Source organism: Egretta garzetta, unplaced genomic scaffold (assembly GCF_000687185.1).
Source record: "Egretta garzetta isolate BGI_Z169 unplaced genomic scaffold, ASM68718v1 scaffold133, whole genome shotgun sequence".
Taxonomy (NCBI): domain Eukaryota; kingdom Metazoa; phylum Chordata; class Aves; order Pelecaniformes; family Ardeidae; genus Egretta; species Egretta garzetta.
Window position 1 is genome coordinate 4,674,371 of NW_009259111.1, and position 11,565 is coordinate 4,685,935.

Here is an 11,565-nt window from a genome sequence, read left to right on the forward strand (position 1 = left end):
GGCTCTTCATCCTCACAGTCAGATCAAACGTGGGGGGGGATGAAAGAAAAAAAGACAGAGAGAGAAAAAATAAAAAATTAAAAGAGTAAGAGATTGCACAGAAAAGTAAAGCCATTCTTCAGTCTGTTGAGTCATGTCTGGAGTCTGGAAGAAGAAACCTTCAAACTATTTCAGTAGAAGGCAGTTAGTGTAAGGGTTGCAGTGTTACAAGCTCTTTTCTTAATACCTCTTCCACCAGAAGAGGAACATTAACGCCTCAATCAACAGCTTAGTGATGAGCACTTATTCAGGACAGTTTCAGGTGAGGCAGGTGGAACAGGAACATTTGAAAATAGTTCATGTAAAAAGTGAATGAGAATAAAGACAAAGAAGAGGCAGCTTTAATGCCTCGTGAGATGATTTTACTGTCTACCTTCTGCCACAAACAACTTTGTATGATGTCTGTTTCTTATAGGACTTCTCAAACTCTTCAGTGCAGTACTGCATGTTGCCATTCCACACTGGACAAGTGTGTCTGGAGCCTGCAGTCTCTCTGGGATCTTTTTGTGTTTCTCTATTTGGAGATGTGGTACAAAATCATACTGCATCAACTAGTTGTGTAGTACTAAAGTGGAGACTGAGAAGAAAAACAACCATTTTTTTGCATCGGTCACCTAGATATTGCCTTCTGAGACATCCACAGTCAAGCCTGAATGTCCTTCTACTCTACAGGAATCAGTGTTATATAGCATGACCCATGAATCATGTTATCTTTTCTTGCTGGCGTTACTGCTACTGAGGGCAGTCAGCACCATGCTTTGTTGCCTGGGAGTATCTTAGACAAAAAGTCTGAAGTTCCTAATTAATATTTAAGCAATCATAACTCCTAAACAATTTAAATACTTTGCTACCTCAAACAATAAGCTATCTGGGGATATCATGGCAGGTCATGATACCTTCATTCTCAAGGCAAAATCAGTGTCTTTGAAGCATGACCTCTGATAATACCATTTGAACTTCAGCATGCTGGCACCTGACTGTTCATCCCATTCAAACCGAGTGCCTGAGAAAATGATAATCCTGTCTCAGTACCACCGTATTTACAACAAATGGGCATTTCAAACGTGATGGTTTATTTGCTGTGGTACCTACTTTCCTAACCCATACTCAAGACTACAGTATCCATGACAGGAATCAGATAACAGTGACCTCTGTAATCACATGTGAGATGTGATGCAAGAGGTCAGATGGTGGAAGAAACAACTACCAATTTACATGACATACTCATTCAGGGGACAGCTCAGCAAGAAGGATGGCAGAATGATTTTAATTTGGCTCAAGGACTTCACAGCTTGTCTTGTTCTTGATCTGCTCTCAGCACTGCTTAAAACTCAGCAAAAAGAAGCAGAGCTGTGATGCTAAACGTTCCTTTGTGCAAGATGAATTTGATAACCTGCTACAAAATGAGGTATATTTTAAAAACACAGGAAAGTAACAGCTGATAGATAGGAGTTCCAGCTGGACAGATACCGCAGGTCTTACCTGAAGGTGTCATTGCTAGAATTCCTTCCTGTAACTCCACTGTTTCTTCCACACCAGCTTCATTCACAACTTGGGTTCAGAAGTAGTATTTGTCTCTCCTGCAAGCCTTCCACACTGTAAGTGGTACTAGAGATAGGGATTCTTGGTGCGTTTTGTCCATTTCTTGGTGTCCACAGCTCACATCTCTAGTATGTATCCTGACAGCCCATCTCCCTGGTCTGGCTCCTGCCAGGCTAAGGAAATGCTGGAGTTGGAACAGTCCACCACCTTCAGTAGTCCTGGAGGCTCTGTGACAGAAGAGCTGTGACACACTACTGTACTCGCAGGCCTGTGCGTGCATATGGGAATACAGAGCTCTTCCTATTTCAAGATGCTGAACCTGCAAGGTTTTAGGGTAAAAGGAGCCTTAGTAAACACCGAGTAACTTCTGTCCAACAAAACAATGCTGTTCCTAAAATGGCACATACATGTAGACCCTGTTCCAAGGTTGGCCATTTAAGGAAAATCCTCACAACAGCTGACATGGGACCACTTGAATTCAGCTTGGAAAGGGCACTTTCCATGAGCACTTGACCACTACTACTACTTCTGCACATACGTTTGGGAGAGGTGTCTAGCATTAAAGGTTTGCTTCTATCTCTTCCTAGGTGACTAGTGAGCTCTGCAGTACATTTCCTATAAGCTGTCTTGTATAGCTGTGAGTGGCTGGCATCTCTTCTTGTTTAATAAATTCCTCCTATAGTTCTGTGTAAAGTGAACAGGTGCTGTCTGGACTGCTTGGATTAGAGAATTTGCTTACTGGCTTACAAGATCCTGTTAACGTTCTTCAAGTTTATTTGCCAAAGATTACAGTACACCTAATTAATAGTCATTCTTGAAAATACAGATCTTGCTTTTTGCTCTTTAGTCTACCTCGCAGCAGTCTAGTTATGTCTCCATAACATGTAAGAAGAGCAAAAGATGGGACATTAAAAAAATATCTGTATGTTTTTAATCAAATGAGTAGGGAGTTGTGTATTTGAATCCATGTTCTGCTCTGAAAGTCTCAGCTAAAGTGCAATGACCTCCCCCTGCCCTCCCCAACCCAAAAAAGTCAACCAGTGCAGCATGCCATGACAAACTTGATGCTAATGGCTGTTATACAGAACACTCATCTGAACACACAGGGTCATAAGGAATATGGTGCATACGGACAGTACATATTCTCTTAGGCCTAATGTGAAATAATGCAACTCTTCAAATAGGAGAAGAATCATAGCTTCAGGCTTTAAATTGCTTTTGTGTTGTCTTCTGATGTAAAGGAACCTGAATGCTTTCCCATCTGAGTAACTATTTAACCTGAAGGCTCTTGTCTACTACATAGATTTTCTCATTTTTTAGCTATTCCGGCTTCCACACTTGGCCAGTTTTTTTTTCTAAATTATGTGCACTTACTAAGGCCCATGCCTGTATCTACTACAAGATTCCATCAATAGTTTAAGCTATTTATTGATGGCCTCTGACAGCCTTGTGTTTTTAAAATGCTTTAGTTACATGGTCATATAGAGTAAGAATTCTCTGTAACTGGCACAAAATAAAATCTGCCCATTTCAGCATTTGCGAGGCTACTGTAATGCTTTGGAGTTTGTGATTTTGATCAGTCCAGAATTAGGCGCAGATTCCCTACTACTAAAAATCCGGTATTAAAAATGAAAGAACGTAAGGGACTTCCATGAATTCTGCAAGAGTTTTCTCTTCTTTTAAAAGGGTTGATGTGGGACTGATGAAAGGAGCATAGTAACAGGTATGAGAAATTATTTTCTTTGTCATACATTAGAGCCTTTGGCAACCTATACATGAACATTAAGCACTTAAGGTATCTATACCTTAGAGCACCTTTATCATGTTGATCTCTGCTGTTTGCATATATTCAATTCCCCCCAGGTGGGAATCTCTTACTGTGTCCTTATCTTAATAGTTACACATTGTAAGGCAATAATATCACACTTTCAGGCACTTACAATATAATTACATTTATAGCCAGCAGCATTAAAGCCTTCCTTAATCTTCAGTTAAGCTGCAAACACAATGCAGCCCACTACATTGAGCCAGGCTGAAATTTGCTTCATTCCCTCAGACTTCAGTCAAAAATGCATAGATCTGATCATCCCATACATGTTCAAGAAAACTAGCCATTAAAGTGTGAAAGAAATATAGATGGGATCCTTTGCAACGAGAGGTTGAGGGCATGCTGAGAAGTCCAGGGCCTGCATGGTTCACAGCTATTACATGGAACTCACTCTGTATCCTTCAGAAAATTTGAACCTGGTACCTAGACACACACATGTTGCAATTGCCCAACTCTCTAACCACCCATAAAAGTGTTCCCAAGTGGTCACTGATTTTTTTTTTAATTGCTTTTGGATTGAGATAAACTAGGAATAAATTTCAGCTCACAGACTGCTGGATAGCAATATAAATTTCAGGAGTTCAGGGAACCCCTTAACTAGGTCTAACCTTCACTTCTCTGGTGGTCTGCTCCATTTTCATACCTTTCTCCCTAAGGAGGAGATGGAATTTTGATGCATGTAAGAGGAAAAATGCATAATTTTTCAGTAGATTATGATCTATAGCCTGGTATAATCATACATGCTGGGGAAAAATATCTTCATGTCTTGCTCCACTGACTTCGGTGGGATTGCCTATGATGTAATGAATTCAAGAGTGGCCAAGCCTTTCATAACCTAGCTTTCAAGCAAGGTCAAACCTCAGTAATTGAATAATTTGCCTTAAAAAGTGTTTTCGTTATTTACCATGAGTAATAATGGTGCTTTAAGGAGGATATTTTTGGATAGTGTGATTGATTGAAATTTAATTAATATAAAAATCCAACATTTTGAATAAGAGAGAGGAAAGAATCCAAGAAAGAACCAAAATATTAACAGAGAAGGAAAAGCAAAAGTCTCGTTAGTCAGATGCTGCTGCTGATAAGAACACTCCCATGTGTTACACAAGCTGTGCTAAGCATGGATCATATGGTTGCTAACTGATGGATACAACAAAATCAGTCACTTGTTTAATTCAGTTCTGGTCTAAGTCAGGGAAAAACAGTCAAATTTAGGTAGGGAGAAATGTTAAATATAGATGCTTGAAATTAGGCACCCAAATCCATAGGTGTGACTTTCAGAGGTGCTGAGTGTTCTGCGCTCTCATCGTTGCTCATAGGTATCCTGCCATTTCTACCTGAGGGCTAAGCATCTCTCTTTGAACAGCTTATTTCAAAATGTGTATCTTGCTAGATGCCACGATGACATTTTCCTTGATTAATCAATACTCAGCTTTGCATTCAAAGCTTATCTAACTTTCCTTCTGCCTACATAAAACAGATAATAACATTGGTCTGACCTTAGAGTGTCTCCTTGGTGTTTTGGACACAAAGATTGCTGCCTTTCTTCCTTTTTTCTATGATGTAACCTTGCACGGGGGAGCCTCCATCCTGGGCTGGGAAGTTGCAGGTGATGGTGACATCATCTTTTCTGACATCTGCAACTTGAGGCTGACACCTGTCCTAGAGGTGGAAAAAAATCAAATTAGCACAGCACAGTCAGAATTCATTGACTCCAAATTGTGTGTATGTGTTGTGTGTGTGTGTATAAACATATATGTATGTACATACAGCAAGAAATCAAGGAGGGTCACTTGTATGTTAACATTTATTCATGGCCATAACCTTTTTCTAAAGACTCTTTCTTTGCAATCTACTTCCCTTTGCCATTTCAAATGTTGAAATATTTCAGGTTTTGCACTTATTCGCAAAATGAGCTCTTTCTGTGATGTATTACAGAGCAGCTCAGAAATGCCTTCCCCAATCCATAGGAAGTTTGAACAAAAATGCAAAGTTTTAAGTGAGAACTGATCTGTATTACTTCTATTTGGTAATTTTCTTTCTGAAATGTTTCAATAGGCCAGACTTGCTGTTTGCACTGTATCTTCTGTGATACACTCTGGTCTTGGGGAAAGGTGACTGCAAATCTCCTTTCACTGGGGATCCCAGACCATAAAGGAAAAATGGGAACAAGAGGTACCTGAACTATAACTCCCAGAAGATAGTTCAGCAGTGCTTTCTAACCAAGTTAGTTCTTGGCTGACATATTTTCTTTTTTGGCTGCAAAACAAAATGTTTTTAAGCATTCCCTTTTAAATTATCTTCCCTCCTCCCCCACAATATTTTCCAGAGAAAGCCACTTTTCATTTCTGCCGTATCCCACAAAGCTTATGTAACTGACACTAGAACAGTGCGTTAGTCAGTCTTAACACATGGCCAGTCCATGTAGAGGGGTTTCCGAGTCCACAAACACTTGCAGTGAAAGGACCTGGGGATCTGCTTGATCCTGGCTATCAGCCTAAGCAGAAAGCAGTTTCTAAGCTCTGTCTTTGGAATTTGTCCCCTGAAGCACAAGGGACAGTGTTCTTTTGGAGACTGGCAAGGAGGAAGAGGACAAAAAATGATGGGAAGTGAGACTGTGAAACGACATTAAAACCAGCTGGCTAATAGGTTCTCCAGCAAAAATTTCTTCTATTTGCAGGGGCTTGATGAGGCCCTCAGAGTTGATGGCACATGCTCTGAATTAGTAGGCTTCCCCTTCCTCCACCTTCTCTGTAGCAAATGTGGTGTAGTTGCTCTGCACCACCCCTACTTTGATTCGTGATTTTTTCTCCAGCCATCCTCCTCTTGACGACGAAGTGAGTCACCTGCTTTCCTCCATTGCTTTTGAGTGCTTTCCATCTCATTTTACATTTCCCCCATGTGTTACAGGAACTCTGCTTTCCCCTGTGGATGTTTTAGTTTGTCTGCAGTGTGAACAGCTGACCAGAGTGACATGGAGGGTTATTATTTAGAGAGTAATATCCTGTCATGGTGTAAATCGGTGTACTAAAACTAAGTTGTCTTGAATCACTCGATTCTCAGATTTTGCCCCACTGCCAGATTTTTAAAAAGAAAGTCTGAATTACAGTGTCTGTAACCCAACATATCTACCAGTGGTTGTCCTGCTATAAAATGATTAATTTAGGTCCTACTGAGAAAGTTGAGGTAAGGATTGTCAGAAGCCAAGCCACAGTCATTTTTCAGATTCAGCATAATGCCTCCACTGTCTTCTCTCACCCAGGTTTTGATTTTGAGTAACGCAGGCACTGGCTTTCTCCGTCACCACTTTCTCTTCCTCTGTCACCTCAATACTGTCTTTGAACCACATGACTTTGGGCATTGGCTTCGCCTTGATGCTTGCTGTATGCTTAGTCTTCACAGTAACACTGCGTGCAGCAAAAAGATCAAGAACAGATTCTTCAATAAGGGAGAATCTGGAACGAACAGAAGACATCTAAAAGCTGCAGCTGCAAATATAGCTCGACAACTTTCCTGTGTCTGCAAGTCCCCAGAAAAGGTGGTCCAAAGCTGGGCCCTTCATACGTTCCGTCATGTTTTTAATATAAGAATCCTGTGTTTTGTGAAAGTCTTCAGGGACACTCAAAATGTTCAGTGCATTTTGATTCAGTTAATTTAGTTCTGTTTCTTGTACGGGGAGCCAGCTGACCTCCTTTAGTTGTTTAGCTCAGCAGAAAAAGAGGGACCTCCAGGAAATAGCAAGCCCCAAAGCTCCTAATTTCCCTAGGGCCTGGAGATCTGATTCTAGGCAGTTTCTAAGTTTTGCAAGGCACAAGAAGCAGCCCTCTGTGCTGTTCTTCCCTAAGGCCACACTGGGATATCTATGATCATGATAAAGACAGTAGAATCAAAGTTAGGTACTGCTTGTAAATAAAGTGCTCCCTCATTTGTTACAGAGTAGTATGGGAAAAATGATAAGGATGTCCTCCACACACCTGGAAAAATAACCAGGTTCCTAAACATGTGTTTTTCCTTTTATTTTTGTCATACAACGTGTATGTTTAGAAATTACAATCTTCTGCTGAAAGCCATAAAAAGGCATTCAAAAATATTTTTGAATGCAGGAGAATCAACACTCCTTACACCAAAGCTTTGCTCTGGATGGGTTTTTACTGCAACACAGGTATGATAAATATTCAGTGCTGCAGCCACAGCATCTTTACTGCTGCCTTTGTCCCGCTGTCCGTGCAGCGCTATCTGTCCACCTTGCCTTGACTCAGCGGACAGGTATCTATCCACCTTGCCTGGATTCAGCAGACAGAAAGCGGCTCATTTCCAGGCTGCAGACGAGTCTGAAAGCCCATCTGGCGCCATCTGGCTGCCAAGAGCTGAGTAATAAGCATATTTATATATTTCTATATATAATTTCAGAAAAGGTGTTTTTCTTGTTGCTCATGACAACAATGTTTGAAGTGAAGGCTCAGGCCAAAATTCTTGATCACTGATTTATAAACACAGAAACCTATGCTTAGTCACTTAAAATCAACCAGTATAACTGTTCAATTTTCTCCCCTTGAGGAACAAAGCAGCAGAAAGAAGAGGTTTTGCTCATGCACATAGATAAGCCTGTAACATGGTACAGGCCCAGATAAGGAGACCCAGTGAAGCACTGATTCTGCAAGTGTTTGTGTTCACCTGGTAAAGAGCAGTAAGGAGATGGGGTGGTTGTCTCCAATGGCAACTGTTGCTCCACTCTGTCCCCTGGCTCTGAACATGTACCACCCTTCACACTCCTCTCCCATTCTGTCAGTGATGAGTTTGTGGATGGCTCCCTGCTTTGTTGTCCAGATCCTTTTCATATGCATAATCTGACATGAAGATTGAGGCAGGAAACAACACACATTGCAACAAACACCATCTCAAACCTTGTCCCTGAATCCTCTGACCGGAGTTTCCTGCTCTAAGATGAGAAAGCGGTCAGGATTTCTAGCTCTTACTCTGCTAAAATGCTCTGTGACATATGGACAAAACAAATTCAGTGTTATGTGGACAGTGATCTGTGCATCTGCATAGATGAGCCACACGGCACGTAATGAAGGGTGTGCATTAGCATGCAAAGGATACATTTACTGATTACTCTGAAAATCTGAGACTGGGAGAGGGGTGGGTGGTGAGAAGCCAACCTTGTGGGAAAGAATGCGAGTCTACAGGCTGAGAAAATGGGTTAGCAAATGTGAAAACATCTTTACAGGAGACTGGGAAGCAAAATTTTGAAAAAGCCAAGAGTCAAAGCCAAAACTTAGTAAGACTGAAGTTGTAGTAGGCTGCGAAATACTAGATCTGTTCTTGTCTCATCTGTTTGACCTTAATCAAAAGCCCTTTATCAAAACACAGCCAAGTCCCACAGCAGCTATTTGGAGAAAACTTCCCACTAGGGTTTTGCAGCCTTTCATTCTATTGACAATACCATGGGTGTTTTACCTATCTGCCATCATTGAGCCATATTCCTTCCACCTTTGCATCACTCAGGACAACATAGAGCTTGGCAGGATCCCCAATTAGAGCATGAACGTCACACACATACTCTTCATGGTTGCAAATGTCTCTGGAATAAATCCTTGTGGAAGCATGTGAACAGCAAAACTGTGCAGAATGATTGTTGACTGAGCACTTCAAACACCAAGAAGGTATTTAACAGCAGGGAGACCTCATAACAAAATGGGCAGGCCCTCAGGATGAAAACGGTTTAGTGAATTGGACCTCATGGGAAGAAAGGGGGATGGAGACAGGCTGTTCCTAAGTAGCTTTTGCCCTTCTTTATGGGTCTTCACTGGAGGGAACGTGGCTATAGGAATCCAAAAGCTGCAGCAGAACCTGCTTGGCCCTGCTCCAGACCCTTAGCTGGTCCAGAGGAGCTATCAAACCAGCAGAATGCTTCCTCTACTACCTACTTAATATTTGTATCTAGACCTGAACTCCGCATGGGGAAAGACAAATCTGTAACTAAGGCACCAACCTGCAATCCCAGTGTGCACAGGTGTCAGAGGCAGCTCAGCCATGGCTTTCCAGGCTACCTGTGCCACAAAGGTGGTCTCTGTCCCAGAGGAGTGGTCAGAGAAGGCCCCTGACCCACACTGTCCCTTCAGGCCATCCTGGCCATGCCCCATAGAGGGCACTCACATACCAGGCCTAGTTCCCATCCTCCAGGAGCCAGGGCTTTCTTGCCCGCTGCCAGCCACACTCAACCCTGGACACAGATTCCTCACCACACATGGAAAGCCCAGGGCTGGGGATGCCATTGGGACACCACTCCCTTCTGGCCTGTTTTGGGGAAACAAAATGAGAAATACATGGCCAAAATGCAATTAATGGACTTGGGTGGAGATCACTCCATACACCAGGACAGGATTTGTGGGGCATCATCTGAAACAGAAAAGGCAGGACTATTAGGAATAGACCAGCCTCACAGAGACGTCTGTCACGTCTGTCAGGGATGGGCACTAAGGCAGATCAATCTTCCATGTGAGAAAATCTGCTTGACCTCACAGCTGAGCTTCTTTTGGCTCTGAAGTTTCCTTCATACCATCCTACCAATTGAATATTCAGTTGTTCCTGAACCTGTGAAGGATACACCAATATAATTTTATCCTCCTTCCATGGAATTAATTTTAAAATGGTCTTAAAATGCTGCACTTTTCACGGAAGGCACATGGGCATATTTCAAAGCTGGTCTGCATCTAACAGAAGTCATTTCAAATACTAATAGCCACTATAACCCACTCCCTAGCTTTGAAGTTCTTCTCCAGCTTATGCTAAGAGCACGAAGCTGAGCTTTCCAACTTCTTTTCCCACTCTTAACAGCCTTGTGTCTTTCTATAAATACCATAGAGTTAAGTTTACAGCATCAATAATGCTACTGCAAAATTAATTCACAAAACAAATGTGATATTAAATATTTACCAGCCTCATGTTGTGCCGCTGGTCCTCAGCAGACTGCAGTCAAATGTTCCATGGGTTGCTTTAAAGAATCAGGATAAGAATTTGTTAGGACAACCCTGACTAAAATAAAAAACATGGTACACTTTACTAGGCTGGTTTAGGTCACGCGTGCAAGGACTTAAATGGAAGATTTACTGCCTTATTCTTCTACCGCTTTGTACAGCAAAGGGAAGTCCTTAATTATTATCTGCATGCTACCAAGAGGGGGCAGAGACTAACGGCTTATTCCAGGTTAAACAATAAATAGACTGCAGAGCAGAGTTATCTCACAGCAGTTTCCTAGCTGTTATACTAAAGCAGCACTGTTCCTCTGCAGAGTTCATTGAATAACAGTGTAAAGACTGCTATTCCCCCTCCTCTTCCTCTCTTGAGCCATTCATGCTTACCTTCCACAGTTACCTTCCACAGTTACACTGGTACTGCTGTACTGCTCATTAGCGTCACTGTCTTACGTAGCCTATGATTGCTGTGCAATCTCCTGAGTCACTCAGCTTAGCAACATTAATGATAAGCTCTCCTCTCTTCCCTTCACGCTTCATGATGTATTGAGGAGACCTCTCAATCACTCATCCATTCAACATCCCCTTTAGGGTGACATCTTCAGAAGCCAGCACACACTCCAGGCAGGCTTTTCCCTTCTTTTTCACCTGGGTGTTCCTGAGATTGCTGATGAACTGAACTGGAATCCCTGGGAAAGGGGCAGGGGTTGGCAAGAAAAAATGGCACATATCAGCAAGCACCCTATAAATACAACCAGGTAGCTTTACCTTTGCAGGATGTAACGTGGGCTCCTGTGCAGGACAGATTCCAGGCTTGGGACTGAAAATGAGGTCTTGATGCTCCTCTGCTTGCCCATCCACAGACTAGCTTTGAGAGACTGCAGATCCCCTTTTTTTCAGCCCAAGCTCTGGGGCTTTGCGTTTTAGCTTTATGGATTTTGCAGCTCAGACCCTGTTATCTTGTGTTTGATCCACGCACTGCCCAAAGATGCTTACCTTGTATTACTTACAATCAATGAAGAGTGGAGTGCTCTGCACTAGATCTCCCATCTCAACACTTGAGTTCTTTGAAGTCACTGGACTGAAGTGACTGAAGTCACTGAACAGCCTTAATTTTCATAGTGTGGCATAATCCATCATCAAATGTGATGATCTCATATTTATCATCCTATTTCAACTCTT

General features: G+C 42.1%; 1 protein-coding gene across 1 annotated transcript in view; it reads right to left on the minus strand.

Moving 5' to 3' along the window:
• The window catches only part of IGSF22 (immunoglobulin superfamily member 22), a 22,230-nt gene that overhangs the window by 4,762 nt on the left and 5,903 nt on the right, over positions 1 to 11,565 (minus strand). Inside the window, 16 exon segments of the mRNA XM_035891038.1 lie at positions 1,522 to 1,613; positions 1,615 to 1,661; positions 1,663 to 1,808; positions 3,735 to 3,801; positions 4,934 to 5,063; positions 6,034 to 6,215; positions 6,217 to 6,286; positions 6,459 to 6,480; positions 6,580 to 6,692; positions 6,694 to 6,861; positions 8,081 to 8,253; positions 8,311 to 8,396; positions 8,875 to 9,002; positions 9,969 to 10,003; positions 10,837 to 11,125; positions 11,484 to 11,565. The exon segment at positions 11,484 to 11,565 is cut by the window's right edge and continues 120 nt beyond it. Coding sequence (XP_035746931.1) covers positions 1,522 to 1,613; positions 1,615 to 1,661; positions 1,663 to 1,808; positions 3,735 to 3,801; positions 4,934 to 5,063; positions 6,034 to 6,215; positions 6,217 to 6,286; positions 6,459 to 6,480; positions 6,580 to 6,692; positions 6,694 to 6,861; positions 8,081 to 8,253; positions 8,311 to 8,396; positions 8,875 to 9,002; positions 9,969 to 10,003; positions 10,837 to 11,125; positions 11,484 to 11,565 — 1,830 coding nt within the window.